The 10,608-nt window shown below is 50.5% G+C and overlaps 5 protein-coding genes across 5 annotated transcripts, besides 28 other annotated features; all 5 read left to right on the top strand.

Moving 5' to 3' along the window:
• Nucleotides 1–3,105: a sequence feature (areas not merged during assembly with more than two copies in the genome that could not be assigned to a particular haplotype).
• Nucleotides 376–1,098, top strand: Tc00.1047053508015.10 (uncharacterized protein; the record flags this gene model as incomplete). The annotated part of the gene is made up of 1 exon (XM_801371.1): nt 376–1,098. One exon carries the CDS (start codon nt 376–378, stop codon nt 1,096–1,098), a length of 723 nt encoding a protein of 240 aa, XP_806464.1.
• On the top strand, nt 2,142–2,864 carry Tc00.1047053508015.20 (uncharacterized protein; the record flags this gene model as incomplete). The annotated part of the gene is made up of 1 exon (XM_801372.1): nt 2,142–2,864. The coding sequence occupies one exon, from the start codon at nt 2,142–2,144 to the stop codon at nt 2,862–2,864; it is 723 nt and encodes a 240-aa protein (XP_806465.1).
• Nucleotides 3,106–5,364: a sequence feature (heterozygous, non-Esmeraldo-like haplotype).
• On the top strand, nt 3,906–4,625 carry Tc00.1047053508015.30 (uncharacterized protein; the record flags this gene model as incomplete). Its single annotated transcript, XM_801373.1, has 1 exon — nt 3,906–4,625. The coding sequence occupies one exon, from the start codon at nt 3,906–3,908 to the stop codon at nt 4,623–4,625; it is 720 nt and encodes a 239-aa protein (XP_806466.1).
• Nucleotides 5,365–6,190: a sequence feature (areas merged during assembly that could not be assigned to a particular haplotype. This can correspond to areas where the two haplotypes were merged or to regions with more than two copies in the genome that were merged during assembly.).
• Nucleotides 5,450–5,487: a sequence feature (T-rich).
• Nucleotides 5,510–5,544: a microsatellite.
• Nucleotides 5,675–5,729: a microsatellite.
• Nucleotides 5,784–5,859: a sequence feature (T-rich).
• Tc00.1047053508015.40 (uncharacterized protein) lies at nt 5,923–6,930 on the top strand (the record flags this gene model as incomplete). Its single annotated transcript, XM_801374.1, has 1 exon — nt 5,923–6,930. One exon carries the CDS (start codon nt 5,923–5,925, stop codon nt 6,928–6,930), a length of 1,008 nt encoding a protein of 335 aa, XP_806467.1.
• Nucleotides 5,984–6,015: a sequence feature (AT_rich).
• Nucleotides 6,191–6,342: a sequence feature (areas merged during assembly that could not be assigned to a particular haplotype. This can correspond to areas where the two haplotypes were merged or to regions with more than two copies in the genome that were merged during assembly.).
• Nucleotides 6,232–6,285: a microsatellite.
• Nucleotides 6,343–10,608: a sequence feature (heterozygous, non-Esmeraldo-like haplotype).
• Nucleotides 6,378–6,435: a sequence feature (T-rich).
• Nucleotides 7,023–7,049: a microsatellite.
• Nucleotides 7,050–7,082: a sequence feature (CT-rich).
• Nucleotides 7,240–7,265: a microsatellite.
• Nucleotides 7,624–7,646: a sequence feature (AT_rich).
• Nucleotides 7,774–7,809: a sequence feature (A-rich).
• Nucleotides 7,990–8,069: a sequence feature (T-rich).
• Nucleotides 8,290–8,317: a microsatellite.
• Nucleotides 8,414–8,435: a sequence feature (AT_rich).
• Nucleotides 8,484–8,511: a microsatellite.
• On the top strand, nt 8,646–9,470 carry Tc00.1047053508015.50 (hypothetical protein, conserved; the record flags this gene model as incomplete). The annotated part of the gene is made up of 1 exon (XM_801375.1): nt 8,646–9,470. One exon carries the CDS (start codon nt 8,646–8,648, stop codon nt 9,468–9,470), a length of 825 nt encoding a protein of 274 aa, XP_806468.1.
• Nucleotides 9,196–9,246: a sequence feature (GA-rich).
• Nucleotides 9,543–9,580: a sequence feature (T-rich).
• Nucleotides 9,790–9,816: a microsatellite.
• Nucleotides 9,828–9,909: a sequence feature (A-rich).
• Nucleotides 10,019–10,046: a microsatellite.
• Nucleotides 10,049–10,069: a microsatellite.
• Nucleotides 10,333–10,366: a microsatellite.

The following is a 10,608-nucleotide window of genomic DNA, read 5'->3' on the forward strand; positions in this document are numbered from 1 at the left end:
GGCGGGATGTGTCCTACCTGGAGTGTGTGAGCGAGGTCGGGCGCAATGGCACGAACCGTGAGATCATTCGCCGTCCTTTCACTCTACAGGGAAAAGGGTCACGACTCCAGCAGGACGCATGCTCCTCATTCGGTGAATTGACCGTGTTTTTTACGCATTCTTGTTTTTCTCTTTTTTCCATTTCCATCCGCTTGCTGTTTGTTTCCATCAGCGATTTCTCTGAGAGCACAGTACGGTGTGTCCTGTGCAGTGGCCGGCGGGCAATGGCCTTCTTTCTTGGGCCCAACGGTGGTGTGGCGTAGGGTTCTCCTCCTCTCTCTGTCTTCAAGCTCCTCTTCCCTTATCTTTTTCCTTCCAGTTTAGTTCACCGTCACGATGGCAGACAATGCCACGCTAGTCATGGCACTGTTGTTTGCTTTCTTCGTGCTATTGTTTTTCTTGCTCACGGCAAATGTGTATAAACGACATTTGGAGGACAGAAAGCGGCGGAGGCGGCAAGAAAGGTTGCGCGACTGCCAACGGGCCGAGCCGTTTGCACCGCCAGTGTCACTTCCGGTGGTTGTTGGCGCGGTAGTCGTGTTCCCGTCGCATGAGGAGGCGCAGCATCGGATCGAGGAGGACGGTGCACCCATCACGCGTGTGCCCAGCGAGCTGCCGGGGGACGGCCTCACCACGTCCCATGAGTACTTCGCCAGCGCCGAGCCCGTGGAGGAGGGAAACGCTTTGCCCCGTGCACGGTCAGGAGATGTACTGCAGGGTGTGCCCGTTGACCGCAGTCTCCGCTTGCCTGACGTGAATGCGGCGAGCCGCAGACTGAACACTCTCTCTGGGGCCACGTACCGCCTGCGACCCGCCAGCGCCGTATATGGCAGTGCATCGTACCTTCCGCGCAGCAGCAGCAGCGGCAGTGGAATGACGGCAGGAGATGTGCCCGGTGTTTTGCAACAGTCTGATGCGGCATCCTGCCCGGAAACCGCCAGCCCCGTGCATGTGTGTGAGGCGCCGCCGCGTGCTGCCGCAGCTGTCAATGCCGAGGGCCGCACAGTCCCCACCACCACGGCACGCCGACCGCCTGTGGAAGAAGGCCAGCGAATCTGACGTGTATTGTCGCCTTCAGATAGGAGCGAAGGGGCTCGCGGCGCCGACCAACAATTTATTTTTGGCTTGTGTGTGTTTCTGATAGCTTTTCGTGTGTTGCGTTAATTTTTTTTTTTTGAGGATTGTGTGAGAGCAGGGCCATGCTGTGTGCGCACAAGTGCATTGCTGGCTGCCTGCTCCACCCGTAGGAAAAGGGGTGGCTTGGGCCGCATGTGTGGAAGGCAGGGACACTGCGACTCCTAGCACAAACGTCTGATGTATCCCATATGTGTTTGTGTGGTGGGCGATGGTAACAGCGGGAAGAGGTTTGATGGCCGGCACGTCCACACGCTGCTCTGTTGATTCCGGTGTTTCTTTTTTGTCGTGCTGGCGAATTCCTCCTTGTTTCCCTTAATTGAACGCCATCACCTTTTTCTTATATTGCTTTTCCTGCGCGTCTGTGTGTGTTGCGTGCAGCGAATGGCTTAGAGCAAACATGATTTATGGAAATTTTTTCTAGTGTTGGTGTTCTTTCGTGTTTTTCGTGGTTTTGGGGGCAATTGTGAAGCACCTTTATCCGAGCCTTTCGCAGGAACCGTGACCCCGAAGACAGCCGCGGCGTGGGTTAGCACGGAGCCCGGCTGTGGTGGATTGGTGTACGAACTAATGGGTTGAATTGTGTGTGTAGGCGCGGGATGTGTCCTGCCTGGAGTGTGTGAGCGATGTCGGGCGCAATGGCACGAGCCGTGAGATCATTCGCCGTCCTTTCACTCTACAGGGAAAAGGGTCACGACTCCAGCAGGACGCATGCTCCTCACTCGGTGAATTGACCGTGTTTTTTACGCATTCTTGTTTTTCTCTTTTTTCCATTTCCATCCGCTTGCTGTTTGTTTCCATCAGCGATTTCTCTGAGAGCACAGTACGGTGTGTCCTGTGCAGTGGCCGGCGGGCAATGGCCTTCTTTCTTGGGCCCAACGGTGGTGTGGCGTAGGGTTCTCCTCCTCTCTCTGTCTTCAAGCTCCTCTTCCCTTATCTTTTTCCTTCCAGTTTAGTTCACCGTCACGATGGCAGACAATGCCACGCTAGTCATGGCACTGTTGTTTGCTTTCTTCGTGCTATTGTTTTTCTTGCTCACGGCAAATGTGTATAAACGACATTTGGAGGACAGAAAGCGGCGGAGGCGGCAAGAAAGGTTGCGCGACTGCCAACGGGCCGAGCCGTTTGCACCGCCAGTGTCACTTCCGGTGGTTGTTGGCGCGGTAGTCGTGTTCCCGTCGCATGAGGAGGCGCAGCATCGGATCGAGGAGGACGGTGCACCCATCACGCGTGTGCCCAGCGAGCTGCCGGGGGACGGCCTCACCACGTCCCATGAGTACTTCGCCAGCGCCGAGCCCGTGGAGGAGGGAAACGCTTTGCCCCGTGCACGGTCAGGAGATGTACTGCAGGGTGTGCCCGTTGACCGCAGTCTCCGCTTGCCTGACGTGAATGCGGCGAGCCGCAGCCTGAACACTCTCTCTGGGGCCACGTACCGCCTGCGACCCGCCAGCGCCGTATACGGCAGTGCATCGTACCTTCCGCGCAGCAGCAGCAGCGGCAGTGGAATGACGGCAGGAGATGTGCCCGGTGTTTTGCAACAGTCTGATGCGGCATCCTGCCCGGAAACCGCCAGCCCCGTGCATGTGTGTGAGGCGCCGCCGCGTGCTGCCGCAGCTGTCAATGCCGAGGGCCGCACAGTCCCCACCACCACGGCACGCCGACCGCCTGTGGAAGAAGGCCAGCGAACCTGACGTGTATTGTCGCCTTCAGATAGGAGCGAAGGGGCTTGCGGCGCCGAACAACAATTTATTTTTGGCTTGTGTGTGTTTCTGATAGCTTTTCGTGTGTTGCGTTAATTTTTTGTTTTTGAGGACTGTGTGAGAGCAGGGCCATGCTGTGTGCGCACAAGTGCATTGCTGGCTGCCTGCTCCACCCGTAGGAAAAGGGGTGGCTTGGGCCGCATTTGTGGAAGGCAGCGACACTGCAACTCCCAGCACAACCGTCTGATGTATCCCATATGTGTTTGTGTGGTGGGCGATGGTAACAGCGGGAAGAGGTTTGATGGCCGGCACGTCCACACGATGCTCTGTTGATTCCGGTGTTTCTTTTTTGTCGTGCTGGCGAATTCCTCTTTGTTTCCCTTAATTGAACGCCATCACCTTTTTCTTATATTGCTTTTCCTGCGCGTCTGTGTGTGTTGCGTGCAGCGAATGGCTTAGAGCAAACATGATTTATGGAAATTTTTTCTAGTGTTGGTGTTCTTTCGTGTTTTTCGTGGTTTTGGGAGCAATTGTGAAGCATCTTTATTCGAGCCTTTCGCAGGAAACGTGACCCCGAAGACAGCCGCGGCGTGGGTTAGCACGGAGCCCGGCTGTGGTGGATTGGTGTACGAACTAATGGGTTGACTTGTGTGTGTAGGGGCGGGATGTGTCCTCCCTGGAGTGTGTGAGCGAGGTCGGGCGCAATGGCACGAACCGTGAGATCATTCGCCGTCCTTTCACTCTACAGGGAAAAGGGTCACGACTCCAGCAGGACGCATGCTCCTCATTCGGTGAATTGACCGTGTTTTTTACGCATTCTTGTTTTTCTCTTTTTTCCATTTCCATCCGCTTGCTGTTTGTTTCCATCAGCGATTTCTCTGAGAGCACAGTACGGTGTGTCTTGTGCAGTGGCCGGCGGGCAATGGCCTTCTTTCTTGGGCCCGGCGGTGGTGTGGCGTAGGGTTCTCCTCCTCTCTGTCTTCAAGCTCCTCTTCCCTTATCTTTTTCCTTCCAGTTTAGCTCACTGTCACAATGAACAGAGATGTCATGCTAGCCATCGCAATGTTGTTTGCTTTCTTCGTGTTATTGTTTTTCTTGCTCACGGCGAATGTGTATAAACGACATTTGGAGGACAAAAAGCGGCGGAGGCGGCAAGAAAGGTTGCGCGACTGCCCACAGGCCGAGCCGTTTGCACCGCCAGTGTCACTTCCGGTGGTTGTTGACGCGGTAGTCGTGTTCCCGTCGCATGAGGAGGCGCAGCATCGGATCGAGGAGGACGGTGCACCCATCACGCGTGTGCCCAGCGAGCTGCCGGGGGACGGCCTCACCACGTCCCATGAGTACTTCGCCAGCGCCGAGCCCGTGGAGGAGGGAAACGCTTTGCCCCGTGCACGGTCAGGAGATGTACTGCAGGGTGTGCCCGTTGACCGCAGTCTCCGCTTGCCTGACGTGAATGCGGCGAGCCGCAGCCTGAACACTCTCTCTGGGGCCACGTACCGCCTGCGACCCGCCAGCGCCGTATACGGCAGTGCATCGTACCTTCCGCGCAGCAGCAGCAGCGGTGGAATGACGGCAGGAGATGTGCCCGGTGTTTTGCAACAGTCTGATGCGGCATCCTGCCCGGAAACCGCCAGCCCCGTGCATGTGTGTGAGGCGCCGCCGCGTGCTGCCGCAGCTGTCATTGCCGAGGGCCGCACAGTCCCCACCACCACGGCACGCCGACCGCCTGTGGGAGAAGGCCAGCGAACCTGACGTGTATTGTCGCCTTCAGATAGGAGCGAAGGGGCTCGCGGCGCCGACCAACAATTTATTTTTGGCTTGTGTGTGTTTCTGATAGCTTTTCGTGTGTTGCGTTAATTTTTTGTTTTTGAGGACTGTGTGGGAGCAGGGCCATGCTGTGTGCGCACAAGTGCATTGCTGGCTGCCTGCTCCACCCGTAGGAAAAGGGGTGGCTTGGGCCGCATGTGTGGAAGGCAGGGACACTGCGACTCCTAGCACAACCGTCTGATGTATCCCATATGTGTTTGTGTGGTGGGCGATGGTAACAGCGGGAAGAGGTTTGATGGCCGGCACGTCCACACGCTGCTCTGTTGATTCCGGTGTTTCTTTTTTGTCGTGCTGGCGAATTCCTCTTTGTTTCCCTTAATTGAACGCCATCACCTTTTTCTTATATTGCTTTTCCTGCGCGTCTGTGTGTGTTGCGTGCAGCGAATGGCTTAGAGCAAATATTTTTTGTGGTAAAAATTTTTCTAGTGTTGGTGTTCTTTCGTGTTTTTCGTGGTTTTTGGGAGCAATTGTGAAGCACCTTTATCCGAGCCTTTCGCAGGAAACGTGATTCCGAAGACAGCCGCGGCGTGGGTTAGCACGGAGCCCGGCTGTGGTGGATTGGTGTAAGAACTACTGGGTTGACTTGTGTGTGTAGGCGCGGGATGTGTCCTGCCTGGAGTGTGTGAGCGATGTCGGGCGCAATGGCACGAACCGTGAGATCATTTCTTTTCTTTCTCTCCCTGTCTATTGTGGAGGTAATTGAACGGTTTTGTTATTGTTTTTTTCATGCGCATGTTGTATGATAGCACTGTTTCTTTTTTTTTCTTTGCTTTTGCTTTTGCTTTTGCCCTCTGTGGACGTACTTTTCATTTATTTTTTTTCTTTTTTCTTTTTTTTTTGTTTTGGTGCGGTAGCGGTGGGAGAAGTTTGTAGAAATTTAAAAAAAAAAATGAATTTGTTTGATTTTGTGCGTGTTGTGTTGTGTCTTTGATTTATATAAAGGGTTGTTTTGGGTTTGCCATCGCGGAGTAGTCGTGTTTATCTATATCTATATATCTATATACATGTATGTGTATGTGTGTGTGTGTGCACCGATATAATTTACTCTTATTTCATATTTAATTTATTGATTTATATTTATGATTTTTATTTTTCTTTTTTTTTTTTTACTTTTTTTTTTGTTTGATTTATTTATTTATTTCATTTTTTCTTTTCTTTTCCTTCCGGCATGCATGCATGTATGCGTGGGCAAGGAGGGGAGGGGAGGGGATGGGCGTAGCAGATGCCTGCGGATGTTGTAAAAAAGAAAAAAAAAGGGCAGAAAGACGACACCCCGAAATATGTTTTTTATTTATTTATTTATTTTTTTTTTTTTGTGTGTGTTTGTGATTGCGCTGGACAAGGGGGTGGGGAGGGGGCATGTTTGTCTGGCTTTGATCCTCTTTTATTTATTTCCCCTCTTTTTCTTTTTTATTTTGCGTTTGTTTGGGTGCCGAATGAAGTTTTGTCTTTTGTTTTTTCTCCCTTTTCTCCCTTTCTGTCTGTCTGTCTGTGTGTGTGGAATGTAAAAGAGGGGCGTGAATTGCTGGGTTTTGTTTGTTTTTTTATTTTTTATTTTTGCGTGTTTGTTTGTTTATTTGTTTGTGTGACTTGTGGCTGCTGGTGCCGCCGGAATTCAGCGGAGCGGGTGGTGGTGGTGACTTCTCCCTGCATGCTTTGCCCCACCAGTCATCCCTCTTTTTTTTTCTTTTTTTTCTCTTTTCTGTATGTTTGTTTGCTTATTTATTTTTTTTTTAGTGTAGTGTGCGCAGCGATGGGGGAGGGGGGGGAAATTTTTTTTAGTTTTTTTATTCTTCTCCTTATCTTTGTAGCCTTTGGCGCCGTGCTGCTGCTTCTCATCTACGGTGTCCGCTGCTGCCGCCGGAAGATTCAGCGGCGGGAGTTGGAGCGCAGGCAAAACGCCCACGACGAGAGGGAGCGGCAGCGGGCGGTGCAGCTGCTGGAGATGCTCAGCATCCTGCGGGAGCCGATGACGTTCCCCGCCTCCGTGCAGGGGAGAACGGCATCATTGGCGTCCTCGACGCGTTCGCCGGCGTCAGTGTCGAGGACGATGCGCAGAGGGACGCGGATGGGGAACTCGGCTTCCATGCACTCGGAAGGTGGCTGGCTGAACGAGAGAAAAGACAGCAACGACCTCGTGCAGAATGTACCGTCTGAAGTAGAAACGGCGGCTGCGGAAACTGCATCCACGCAGGTGCTCCGCTCTTCAACTGTCTCATTCCACAGATAAAGATGAGCAATGAAGGGAATGAAAAGATGAATGGAATGCATGAATATTCGTCGTGGTGGTGGTGGTGGAAATGAGAATAGAATGAAGATATCATTTAGTTATTTATTTATTTATTTATTCTTCTTTTTCTTCTTCTTCTTTTTGTTTTGCTTGGCACACAGTTACAATTCTACTGGGATTCTCCCTTTCACAGAGTCATACATATCATATATCTATATAGATATACATTTATGTGTTGATGTGTACATGGTGTCAATAGCCTTTTGCTGGGAAGGCGAACTCCTTCAAACTTCATCCGTATGCTTTTTCCCACCACCACCACCACCATCAACACCCTTTTTTTTTTTTTTATGTGTGTGTGTTTCCTTCTTATCCTTTTTCATTTCCACTGGGCTTCTGTTGTGCATTCAGATCTATCCATATCTATCTATATGTATATGCTTGCTTTGCCTTTGTGGCGGCAACCCCTTTGCTGTTGTTTATGTACGGAGTTGGATGGCGTTGGCGTTTGAATTGCAGCCGTGGCTGCGTGAAGGCGGCACGGGGGGAGGGGAATGAATGAGAGCCGCCATATATTTTATTCTTGATTTTATCATTATTGTTTCTGCTGTTTTGTCATATAAATAAATATATATGGCGGGGGTGTAGTCAATGCGTGGGCCCCAAATCATCTGTTGAGTGAAATAAAGGGACATATAAATAAATATTTATATAAACAGAGAGAGAGAGAGGGATGGATGGAAAGGGAGGAGAAAATTATGTTTTTTTTGTTTTTTTTTCGTGAGAGGGACTGAGAGGGAAGTTAAATAAATTTTGCTGCTGCTGTTGTTGTTTTAAAGGACGAAAAGAAGAAGAAGAAGAAAAAAAAAAAAAAAGAAACCGGGGTGGTGGGTGGGTGAAATGGAGCAGCACTGCGCTCTCTGCCTGCGGGCCCACACACACACACAGACAGACAGACAGACACACGCGGGGAGCATTTATCTAAAGTTTTTACGTGATGGGAGGAGGAGAGTGGAGGGGGGAGGAGGAGGAGGTCTGTGATTATTATTGGACTTTCAATTTCTTTTTTGTTTTTGTTTCCCGCCTCCCCCCTTTTTTTCTTTAAATTTATTATACGTTTTGTTTTTTTTTTTTTTTTTGTGGTTGGTTCACTGTGGGTGTGTGGATGTCGTTGTTGGACGTTACTTCTGTTGTTTGTTTGTGTGTGTAATCCCCACGCCCCCTCCTCTTCTTTTTGTGGATTCCATTGAAGGGCCTGATATTTTCACGTACGCATTTTTTTAACTTCGACGTGTCGTTTATTTTTGTTGTTTTTTGTTGTTGCTTTGGATTTTACTGCCACTTCTTCTCCCTCTTATTTGTGTGTGTGGGTGTGTGCGTGTGTGTGCACTCGGCCCTTTATTGTTTCCCCGTTACTTTTCTTCCGTGTTCATTTATGTCTGTTGGACTCATTGAAGGTGTAGGCTCATTAGGAAGAAGCCACATATAAATAAATATATATATTTGTGGACATTGTGTTAAAAAAGGGAAACATAAATAAGTAAATACATACGCATATATACATACATACATACATATATATTAGACTTAGCAGCAGTGAATAGCGATTGTGTGGAGCGAACAGGGTTTGTCTGTATGAATAAAGGGCAATAGAGTACACCGTGTTGCGTAAAGGAAGTGGAATAAGCAGGGGGGGTACGTAGAAGGTGTCATTTATGGCCTTTAGTGGTATGAGTGCCACTTTTGTCTCGCTATGTGTTATTTTTTTTACTGTCATACTTATATTTGTCAGCTCAAGTTACTTGCGGCGTCGGCACCTGCGGTTATTAGAGGGCAACATTACGGCACGACGGCAGCAGCGTGCCGAGGCAGACTTACGTGATAACGATCGCGCCCGTTCACGTCGGGCGTTGATGCGGCAGGCTATTCTGCGACTTGTGGAGCGGGGCGAGGCGTATCAGGGCATCCCCCTTGTTTCCACGGCAAACGGAACGGAAATGTTGGCGGACCGCCAACTGCGGTCATACCGCGCACGCAACGGTGAACACCGTCGTCCGGAGCTGCTGTTGATGCAGGACGGCAGACATGCGACGGTCTCGAGCATTGTTTCCATGGTGCAGGCAAACCACACACCGCCCCCCGAGGCACCGCCGGGGCCGAACCTCCTGCAAATGCTTGTAGAGATCTCGGCGAGGCGTCAGGGCAGCGAGCCTCTGCAGCGTGGCGAGACGGTGGATACGCTGCTTGAGCAGCTGCAGCATCTGCAGGAAGAGGAAGAGGAGGAGGAGGAGGAGGAGGCGGCGAGGGAGAGGGAGGCCCAGCCGGACGCGGACGAAGTTTACGGGAAGGGCCTGCCGTACCTGCTGAACCCCGCAAACGAGGGCGTCGTGTATTTCATTGATGACGATGCCGAATACGACGCGTTACTGTGCCAGCAACACCTGGCAAGAAGTAAGTCCGCGCTGGAGTGGATTCTTACACCTCTCCTCAAACGTAAAAACGGACCGAGCTTCGAGAACCCGCGGCGTGCCATGGAGTGAAAGGCAGCAGCAGCGGCCACTCCTTCTCCCTTCTACCTTTTTTTTTAATTTATTCGTTCATGTACTCAATCATTTGTTTTTGTTTTTGTCGTTTTTTTTTTTTTGTGTTTTCCCCCCTGACGGCGGGGAATCTCAAGTGGGCACTTCTTTTGTGTGCGTGTGTGTGTGCTTGTGGACTCTCAGGACTTTTTCTTTACATCAGGGGACATCCACCGTGTGGAATCATCCCCTGCCCGCCTCCCTTACGCCTTCCTCTTTTTCCTCACGGTATCTGTGTGACTGTACATGCGTACGTAATGGTTCACCGGGCAGGGAACGTGGAGGGAGGGAGGGAGGCAGAGAGGGAATGCAGCGACTAAACAAAAGGAAAAAAGGAAGAAAAAAAAAACCGAAGGAAAAGAAGAAGAAAATAAAAAACTAAAAAGAAAAAGAAAAAAAAGAGTCCTTTTTTGAAGTTTTTTTTTTCTTTATTTCTGTGCTGATTTACTCATTTTTTACTCCCCCCGTTCGTGCGATTTTCTGATTTTCCATATATGTATTTTTCCGTCTGTGTGTGTGTGTGTGTGCATATGTGTGCTTTGTTGTTGTTGTTGTTGTTGGCCACGCCCTTATACCCCACTTTGGACTTGACGAGGTCGTTGTGGTTCCTTCCATTCCTTTTTGTGTTGTCGGTGCCCTTCAGTCTATTTCACGGATGGCGGGGTTTTTTGTTTTGTTTTTTTGTTGTTGGGAAGCATTGAACCCCCCTCCCCAGTGGCTCATTTATTCTCCCCCGTCATTTGCATGTCCTTCTCTTTTTCCCTATTCTTCTTTGCTTGCACGCATGTTCATGCCGCATCCGAGGGCCACACACACACACATCCTCTCTCTTTCTCTTTCTCTCTCTCTCTCTCTCTAACGAGTAGGAGAAGAGGAGGTGAAAGGTTGTGCAGGCATTTTTTTTTATTAAACACGCCGACGGGGGAGATGTTTTTTCTTCCTCTTTGGGTGGCGATTTTATCTCTGGCTGGCGTTACACTAACCTGCTTTCTCCTGAACTTGTGGCGGGAGGAGAAAAGAAAAGAAGCGCTACTCGAAGCGGGACTGCCGGAAATCGTGGTGGAGTCGCACCCACAACAACAACAAGAAGAAGTAGAAG

The sequence above is a fragment of the Trypanosoma cruzi genome, genomic scaffold (assembly GCF_000209065.1).
Source record: "Trypanosoma cruzi strain CL Brener 1047053516607 genomic scaffold, whole genome shotgun sequence".
Classification (NCBI taxonomy): Eukaryota; Euglenozoa; class Kinetoplastea; order Trypanosomatida; family Trypanosomatidae; genus Trypanosoma; species Trypanosoma cruzi.